Consider the following 9,489-nt stretch of genomic DNA (forward strand, 5'->3'; position numbering starts at 1 on the left):
TATGCTATAAACGCTGTTCTGTGTGGATCTGATGCAAACAGAGCTGGATGCACTGTGACCTCCATTGTCTCAACCAGGACGGAGATGATAACAATGCGGGCCCCGGAACTCAGAGGTACCTTCCCAAGATCTTACTGGGACCTGATTTCAGTGGCAGACCTCCCTCCCCACCTTCAGCACCAGCCCCACCTGTGTAACAGATGGCGTCATAGCGGGATGAGGGATCCGGATAGCCTGTCTGGTTGGCGTGCAGATATACAGTCCTTACACCCAGAAGGTTGCCCCCGCAGTTGGGCCGAGCCTTGGAGATGGGGTAGCGCACGCTGCGGTCCGCCAGCCAGCCGGCGCTGCACATGTCCATCCCGCCTTGCCAGGCCAGGTAGAGCTGGCCCGTGGTGGCCAGCCGTGCCCCCAGTCGCCGGCACTCATTGGCTGCCTCCTGGAAGGTGAACTTCTCCGGGGATGTTGCATAAAAGACCTCGCCTGTGAAGGACACAAAACACTGAATGAGGGTTTCACTCCCATCTCATCCTGCCTGTGTCCCCAAGAGGTCCACATGTTTTCTCGGAGGTTTATCATTTCCCCGCCGTGGGTCAACGTTGGTATCTAATAGCTTCTCTATCACTCCCCAGTCTCCATTCCTTTCTGAACTTTTGAGCAGGATGCCATTAATCTCCTAATAAGGATCTCCTCCCTAAAACAGAAACGCTGCCAAAAGAGCAACGTAAAATCGGAAGCACCTGTGGGCCGGGTGACTGCTATTCATTTTCCCACCACTAGGGGAGCTTTCCTTTAACACAGGCACTGCTCACTCCAAACCATCCCAAATTCAAATTCTGCTTAGAAAAGCAGGCTTCACCTTTGATCTCTTTGAGTACTGGCTCCCAAACCAGGGCCAACCGTACCCAAAGGGGCCATTATGGGATAATTTTAGGTCTGCTAGCTTTTAAACAATATTTCTGAAAACCTGCCAAGATTGTGCTTGAGGATGGGGTGGGGGTAGGGGAGTAGCTGATCACTCATTGGTTCCAGGTGTCCTTGTTCAGGGACAGTTCAGAACAACTGTTTTATTTGTCTTGGGTTAGTCAAACATGGGGCACAACTGCTTGTTATTTAGTAGAGGATTTGGCTTCTGAGATGAGAACGAGAAGGAGGCCTCTGTGGTAAGAAAGTTGGGCTATGTCACCACCAGCTTTTGTCCTAGCTGGAGGAGTTTGGGAGCTATGGGAGGCATGCTCAGAGAGTGTGGGGGATGTCCAGAGAGATCCATGGGTGTCAATGGGAGAGGGGTGTCATCTACATGGCAGGGTAACACTGTGTTCAAAATTAGTACCCTCAAAGAAGAGAGAAATGATGTAGGTTTCTCCCTCAAACAGCCCATCAAATGGCTTGAGGTAGAACCTCAAGATGGGGTCAGGGATATGGAGAGAGAGTGGCTGGGGAGCATGTTTCTTCAGAAACTGCATGTCTGTGGTGTGTGCCCCAGTGTGGCCTAGGGTGTCCCTCTTGAGTGGGAAATGGAGCACTGGGCTGCCACTGAGCTACACCCCAGTCCTAAGCCTGACTTTGATGGTACCATGGACCTTAAGACAGGGATGGGTTGGCCAGAGATGCTGAGGTTCTGGAGACAGGACTTTAGAATTTGGGGTTTGCTGGGAACACCAGATGGTTTGCAGATGCCTGTGGCTACTGAGGCCCCCTCCAAAGTAGATAGTGAGTATTCTAGCATAAGACCATGCCCTTCATGGCAGGAGAGGACTGAGTGAGGGCTCTGGCCTAGAGGAGGCCTTGTGTAGCTATCCCAAATGTGAGCTGGGTGATGAGGGAGGAAACACATCTCAAAGGGAGCTGGGTTTTTCACTATGGGAGGTGTTGCCTCACCCTCCATCTCCTCCGCGAAGCAATACACATCATAGGTCTCATTGGTGTCTCGGATTCCGTAGGTTCTCACTCCAGGAAATTCATCCTTGTCTCCATAGCAGCCTTCCCGGGGAGTGTGGATGGGGTACCTATTGGGAAGCCAACATGGGAGTGTGACACTGGGAACAGAGGAAGCCCAAGGTCACTGTTCGTGTAGCCTTCACCTTCATAGGAGGCAGTAAAGGCATAACACTACCTCTGCCCAAGCTCGCTCTGAAAACAGGTTTCCCCTCCAGTCTCAATGCTACTCACTGGCTAGACAGCCTCTGTCTGCACATTCTTGGTACCAAATACACTCTCCCCCGGGGACAGACACTTTTCATGTAAAAGGCCAGAATCTTTCGGGCTTTGTAATCTACCGGCCTCGGTGTTGACCACTTCCACTGTAGCAGCATGGAGCAGCTACATGTAACCAAGTGGGCATGGCTATATTTCAACACAACTTTATTTAGAGAAACGAAGGATGAGTTGGGTTGAATTTGGCCATGGTGCCTACTTTGTACCAGTTGAGTCATATGTTACCAAGTGAGGCAGAAGCTGGCCAAACTAAGGTCTAGAAAGGTTAATTGACTTGTTCAAAGTCACACAGCTTCTAAATTCCAGTGTTCGGCTTTGGGTCTAGCTCTTTCCGAGGCCAATATGTGAACTCTTGACATATTAGATCGTTGTCTCATTTTTTTTTTTAAATTTACTGATTTTTGTGGTTTGCCCCAGTTAGCCTCAACTGTCAATTTGACACAGCCTAGAGTCATCTGGAGGAGTCTCAATTGAGGAATCACCCAGATTAGCCTGCGGCCATGTCTGTGAGGGGTCATCTCAGTCTATGATCATGTAGCAGAGCCCAGCCTGGACAGGTGAGCCTGGGTTGTATAAGAAAAGCAACTGAGCACATTTTAAAGCTTTTGGCCTTTCGTTATTTTTGCATCACTGCACCTATCTGCTTATTATCATTTTTACCTCTACTTAATTTTTTTTAAAGTCTATTGGCTTTTGTTTGCTCACTTTTCTTATTCTGTTTTCTCCTGTGTGCCCTACTTTCCCCAGTGGATTCCTTGTTATTTAGTTTTCACTTCCAAAATGATCCTTCCCCTTCTTTGTTTGTTTGGTTTTATTTTGTTTCCTATTTACAAAGTCCTACTTTTCGAATTCATGTTTCCCAGTGCTGTAGTGATCTGGTCAACCTTACAAGTCATTTGTGTGTGTGTGTGTGTTTTTTTCTTTAGTATACATATTTTTTCTCTAAAGATGAGATTGCTTTATTCAACATTCACATCTGTGTAAAACCATACCTAATTTTATATTCAAATAAACTTTTAATTTAAAAAAAGAAAACCAACTGAGCATGCCTGTGGGTGATCCAGACAATGAGCCAGACAGTGAGCCAGAAGCAACATTTCTCCATGGTTCCTGCCTCCCAGTGTTTCTGCCCTCACCTCACTGACAGGCTGTGACCTGGTGTAAGCTGAAATGAACCTTTTCCTCCCCAAGTTATTTTTGATCAGCGTGTGGGCATCGCAACATCAGAGATGAAACTGTAATGATGCTGTATGGCCTTGTGACCTACGATCCCCTGACCTGCCCAAGCTTGCAAAGCTCTCTTCCCGAGGCCTTGTGTGCTGGCTTTGGGGCTAGTGCTATGATGCACATGGGGTGGACAGCCTGTCTTTACAGGCTTCAAACATTGTACTGGGATCCTTGAAACCCGCCTCTATCTACACTGCTTTGATATGTGGCTCCCAGGACTCACTCAGAAAAAAGATGAGTCTAGATGCTTAATTTACATATGTTTTATCTTATAAAAAGGTAGTATACAAAAGTAAATAAAACTCTAAAGTTAAAGACTGACAAACAAACCAGAAGTAAAGAAACATTGATGACAGGAAAAACAGGCAAAGAAAGTAGTGAAGTCCAGAACAAGGCTGCTGGTGTTATTTTCTCCTGGGAGAGTAAATAATGGTGACCTGGGGTAGGACATTGGGTATATACGCTGACAAGGCTGGACCCTGATCCCTAACCTAGACTGGCTACAGGGTCATGTTCACAACTGCTAAGTACTGGTCAGTGTCCCACACCGTTGCCTGCCCCATCTTGCTAGGCTCTGACTGTTCTTCTTTTGGGGGTTGGGGGTATCACCTGACTGTCTGGTCGGCCAGCCAGCCTGCATCGCACTGGTGGAAGCCATCCTCATAGGCAGCCTGCAGTTGCTCAGGTGTGGCGATGATGGCGCTGTTCTGCAGGCAAGCCCGCTGTGCTCGGTCAAAGTCCAGAGTGTAGCGTGTGGAGATGGCTCTGTAGTGGAACACGATGCCTGTGGGAAACACAGACCCGGAAGGCTGGTTAGGTATGAACTCTGGTTATTGACGCTCTAGAGATATGGCGGCTCTAGAGATATGGCGGCAGGAATCAAGGGGACCCTGGGCACTCTCTGGCCCAGGATGACATGGCTTCCTTCTGTCTTTTTAAAATTATATTTTATTAATTCTTTGAGAATTTCATACATGTAAACAATGTATTTTGATCATATTTACCCCCAAATCCTCTCTCTACTCCTTCCAGCTCTACCTGAAATATTCCATCCATCTCTCCCACTGAGTCTAATTTGTGTTGTCTATATACTAATAGGTGTGGAGCCATCTACTGAAGTGTGATCAACCTACCAGGGGCTGTATCATTAAAGAAAACCAACTCTCCTTCCCTCCAGAGCCATCAGCTGTCAATAGCTCCTCAGCTGCTGAAGTGAGTTCAGCATATGGTTGCTTGTGGTTCTTTTGCTCTTGCTGGAACCCCGTCTCCTCTCCACCCTGCCCCACCCCAGCCCACCCCACCCCACCACCCTAACAGGGTGCTCATCACCTCCTCACAAGGCATTCCTTCTAGAACACCTGTAATAATTCTGACAATAAGAAAGTTCTTTGAGGGCTCAGAGGTTAAGAGCACTGACTGCTCTTCCAGAGGTCCTGAGTTCAATTCCCAGCAACCACATGGTGGCTCACAACCATCCGTTATGAGATCTGGTGCCCTCTTCTGGTGTGTAGATGTACATGGAAGCAGAATGTTGTACACATAATAAATAAATAAAATCTTAAAAAAAGAAAGTTCTTTGAACTAAGGCAAAAGCTATCTCCTTGTAATTTTTTGCCACTCCAGGATCCTCTGTTTTTTTTTTTTTTTTTTTTTTTTTTTTTTTGTTAATCAACCCCCCCCCCCCCCCCCGTCCTCCAGGGAAGGAGACACCAAGGGTTCCATGTCTCCAGGAGCTCAGGCCATCCTAATGAGTGCTCTTAGAGAGAAGGGAGACCAGGGAGTGAGTCTTCAGCCATTTCTTTGGTCCCTGAAGCTGAAATTAAAGGGGTGGTGGAGGAGGAGAAGATGCCTGGATGACATGTAAGGAAGCCACTTTCATTCATTTCTAGGGTCAGTCATGCAATACGGATCATTTGCTCCGGTGCAAAGTGGGCACACTTACAAGGCCCACTGTGATGTAGGACCCCCCCCCCCCCGAGTATGTCTATGAGGCTTTAACTGAAGAGGGAAGACCCACCCTGACTGTAGGTGGCACCATCCCATGATCTGGGGTCCCTGATTGAATAGAAAAAAAAGGGGGGGGGGGAGAAAGGGAGTGAGCTGAGCACTTGGAGTCATCTTTCCACTTCCTGACTATTGATGCAGTATGATCAGCTTCCTCAAACTCCTGCTGCCGTGTAGTCCCCACCATGGTGGACTGTCTCTCCTCACACTTTGAGCCAAAGTAACTCCTTACTACCCTAAGTCAGTTCCTGCCAGGTATTTGACCACAGTGACAAGAAAAGCTGAAATACCCAACAAGTCAAGGATTGTTGGCAAACACTAACTGCCAATAACAAGGATGTATTTATGTGCCCTGCCCCCAGTGTCCCAATCCCACATAGCATAGCATTGCCAGCTCCACTTTAGAGGAAGCCAGCATAAAATGGGTACGCAGAGGGGCAGAGTAGGAAAGCTAGCCACCAAGGTCCACACCAGTGAGGACATCATTCTAATTCTACAAAGGACCTGACATCCCTGTGGGAGACCTTTACCTTTTACTATGACCTCCAGGGTGGCTTCACTGTCCTCAATGCCATGCATCACTTCACAGCGATAGATCCCAGAGTCATTGGAGCGAAGGTTCTGAATTTCCAAGGTGGCATCACTGGGGATGGCCGGATAGTTGGGTAACGACACCTTGTCTTGGTAGATGCTGTTTACTCGAACCTGTCCTTCAGTGGCCACCAACAATACTACCTCTCTCTCCTTGGAAACACGGCTCCACTTGATTCTTGGGGCAAGGGGGGCGGTGGAGGGTGCAGTGGTCACAGGATGCATGGGGTCGATGAAGTAGCAGGGGATGGTGAGGGAAGTCCCTAGGAGGACCTTCAGTGGGGATGGCTGAGGGATGCTCACGCTCAGTGAGTTATCATGATCTGTGGGGGAAGGGTGGGAGGACAAACAAAAATGTTAGGGTAACAGAGACCACAAGCCACACACACAGTCCTGGAGATTCAGCCATCTGAGAGGCCCAAATCCAGCCCACCATGGAGGAACCTGGGGATTCCCAGGGAGCCTCACAACACCCTCTCCAGATTAGCATCCCTCAAGACCTTTGGTTCCAGAGGAGCATGAGAGAGGCATCACAGCCAAGACCTCAAACTACGGACACTTAGGGGATGCCAAACTATAGAAAAGCAGGACTCTTATTCTTAGGGTAGTGACATGTTTGATTTTAAAAAAAGTATATTGAAGGAGAATGCTTGTAGATTCAAGATACCTTTATTCAGATAAATACCAGCCAAACAAAAGCCAGAGCATGCCCAGGGGCAGCAAGGCAGGGAGGCCAGAGAGAAGGGGCAGCCGAAGGGGAAGAGATCGTTCCATGTGCTCATGGTTGCTTAAGAAGCCCTCCCACATCACCCTGACCTCACCTTAACCACGCCTTAATAGGCATGGTTAGGCACACCTGTAGCCAGCCCTTAGGAGGTGTGGCTACGGTGTCTCCCTACAGTATATTGGGGTATTTATTTTGGATATGATGAGTTCCTCACAAAAGGTTCATGTGTGGGAAGTTTGGCAGTGTTTATTGAGAGGTGATTGGATTATAAGGATGCCAGCTTCATCAATGAACTCATCCATTGGTCAGCTCAGAGCTGAACTGGGATGTAGAACCTCACTGGAGGGCAATAGGAGGTGTGAATTTGAAAGGCATATCTTGTTCACTGCGCTCTCCCCATCTCTCTGTCTCTCTGTGTGTCTCTGTCTCTGTCCATCTCTCTGCTTTCAGGCTGCCATGAGGTAAACAGCTCTCATCCACTATATCTTTAGGCATGATGTTTCTGCCTTGCCACAAGCAAGCTATTTCCCTGAGACATTTTCCCACAGAGGCAGAAACCATCTAACACGTCAGGTGTAATGGTTATCAAGGAATATACATAATTCTACACAACCTTTAAACTTGAGATACAGAACTTCAGAGATGTATCCATCCCACCCCAGGAGGTCTGCTCTGGATTTTAGTGGGACCTTGTAGGAGGACAAGGCTTTTGAGGTAAAGAATGAGGAGATGAGGGAAGGACAGGTTAGACATTTTTGCCTGTAGAGTCAGATCTGGAAATCTGACTAGGTAGGACCAGACTTCATAAAAATTATGGAGTGTGTCAATAGAGAAGATGTGGTATTTCCTGAATCCTGTGGGATGGGAGAGAAACAGCCTTCTACACAACACCTTTCATGGAAGGTCTTACATGCACAGAATCCTTCCTTTCAGGGGATGCTACAGGTTGAAATAAAAGTTTAAGATGGATGTGGCTGGTGGATTTATAGTAGAGTACGGACAAGGCGGGCAGGGAGGGCAGGAATGTCTGGAGTCCAGCCTGGACCTTCTGATGTGTGGACGATACTACTATCCCGCCACAAACACCTCCATCTGCTGCCCAGCCCTGATGCCACTGGCCACAGCTTGGCTCTGCAGTGGTGGTCTCAGGGAATAGCCAGAGGCCACCATTGAGCACAACCCAGTGGTTGTTAAAGCTCCCAGTCAACCCTCTCAGTGGACTGTTTCGCTGATGTGGACACATCTCCCCAAATAATGGCCAGCGTCTGGATATTCATGGGGCCCTGAGCACCAATGGAGGTCCAGATACTACCCACATCTACATAATCAAAAGCTATGAATCAGGCCAACAAGTAACTGAATAAAATACTGTGTATCTTTCCATTTGACCATGAGAATCTTTTTACTGTGACCCCGAAGTTCTAGAGTTTTGCATTGGGACTCAGTGGGTTGGTGGGAGAAAGATGGTCCAAGTCTCCTCTTGTTCCCCCTCATTCCACACTGTGAGGGAGGTCTCACAAACATATTTAGCCCTGGGATCCCAGATCTCCACACTAGGTGTAAAGTTCTTCACCGCTCTCTTGAGGGGCTCACACCAGGACTGTGTTCTCACTTCTAGAGGAAAGACCAGTCCTCTCACTCTGCTCCTCAGGTCTTTCCTCCTTTGATGTCCCTACCCATGCTCCCTGGCAGCCTTTCCCTTTGGTTCTCCATGTCTTCTCTCCGTCCCACTCTCACTGTGCAGCAGTTCTGAATGAGATCCCCAAGGAGAGGCTGCTGTGAAGGAGTCTCAGCTCAGCAAGTGTCCTTGCTAGAGGGCATCCAGGAGTGGGTGCATGTATGCCAGGCTCTGGGTTCATGCACACATTCGTGGGTGCCTTCTTACTGTAGCTAGAAAGGGGGCAGGGCCAGGAAAAGGCCAAAAGAAGGGGGAGGGGACTGTATCCCAGAGCAAGTTGTGTCCTGTCCTCAGAACCCAGTACTCGCCCGCTACTGACTGAATAAAGGAGCCATGCATGGGATTGTCCTCACCTGGAACTTCTGAGATTTCTGCAGCGATGACCCTCAGAGTCACAAAGACCAGTAGTAAAGTGGTCATAGTTCACCTGGAAGAGGCAGTAGAGGTGTTATTTTGACAGTTAAGGCCCAGTGAGGTGGAAGAGATACTGTGACAGAATCCACCACCAAGGCTCTGAAGTCACATTGCTCAACAAGAGGCTGCAGTGGTTTGGGTGGTGTTTCCTCCAAGAATCCTTTCCCTCAGAAACCTTCACGCATTTCTAAGCTTAATTCAAAGGTGGCTGGTACACTGGTCCTCCCATCTTCTAGCCAGTGGAGACTCATCTTGGTGAATTCCTGTGGTAGCTAAGGACAGGTGAGCCATAGATGGCTCAGGTTCCTGCACTCTTCCCATGTGTCTGCTGGGGGTTTTGTATCAGATGAAAACTGGGATCTGTAGACTGAGATGGACCTCCCTCTGTAGTGTGTGTGGGTCACAGACAACCTCTGAAGGCTTGAACAAAAAAGGACCCTCTCCTGAGGAGAGAGACTTCTTCCCTGATGGCCTTCCAACTATTTTTCTTCTCTTTGGACTTTACCTGAAGCATGAGCTGGGGTTTGAGCATGTGGAGCTTCAAACTGAAGATGGTCAACCAGCTCCTTGCTAGTCTGTCTGAGTCTCTGGGAAGCCACAGCCTCAACTTATATTGTTCTTATTCTCTCTC

General features: G+C 48.3%; 1 protein-coding gene across 2 annotated transcripts in view; it reads right to left on the reverse strand.

Moving 5' to 3' along the window:
• Positions 1–8,864, reverse strand: part of Acan (aggrecan) — a 33,940-nt gene extending 25,076 nt beyond the window's left edge. For both annotated transcript variants that reach the window (XM_027408305.2, XM_027408304.2), the window contains exons 1-5: positions 8,798–8,864; positions 5,979–6,362; positions 4,054–4,228; positions 1,882–2,009; positions 190–483 (exon numbers count right to left, since the gene is read on the reverse strand). In XM_027408305.2, coding sequence (XP_027264106.1) covers positions 190–483; positions 1,882–2,009; positions 4,054–4,228; positions 5,979–6,362; positions 8,798–8,864 — 1,048 coding nt within the window. The remainder of the gene's footprint in view (positions 1–189; positions 484–1,881; positions 2,010–4,053; positions 4,229–5,978; positions 6,363–8,797) is intronic.
• Between the last annotated feature and the right edge of the window lie 625 nt (positions 8,865–9,489).

This window comes from Cricetulus griseus, chromosome 3, assembly GCF_003668045.3.
Source record: "Cricetulus griseus strain 17A/GY chromosome 3, alternate assembly CriGri-PICRH-1.0, whole genome shotgun sequence".
NCBI lineage: Eukaryota > Metazoa > Chordata > Mammalia > Rodentia > Cricetidae > Cricetulus > Cricetulus griseus.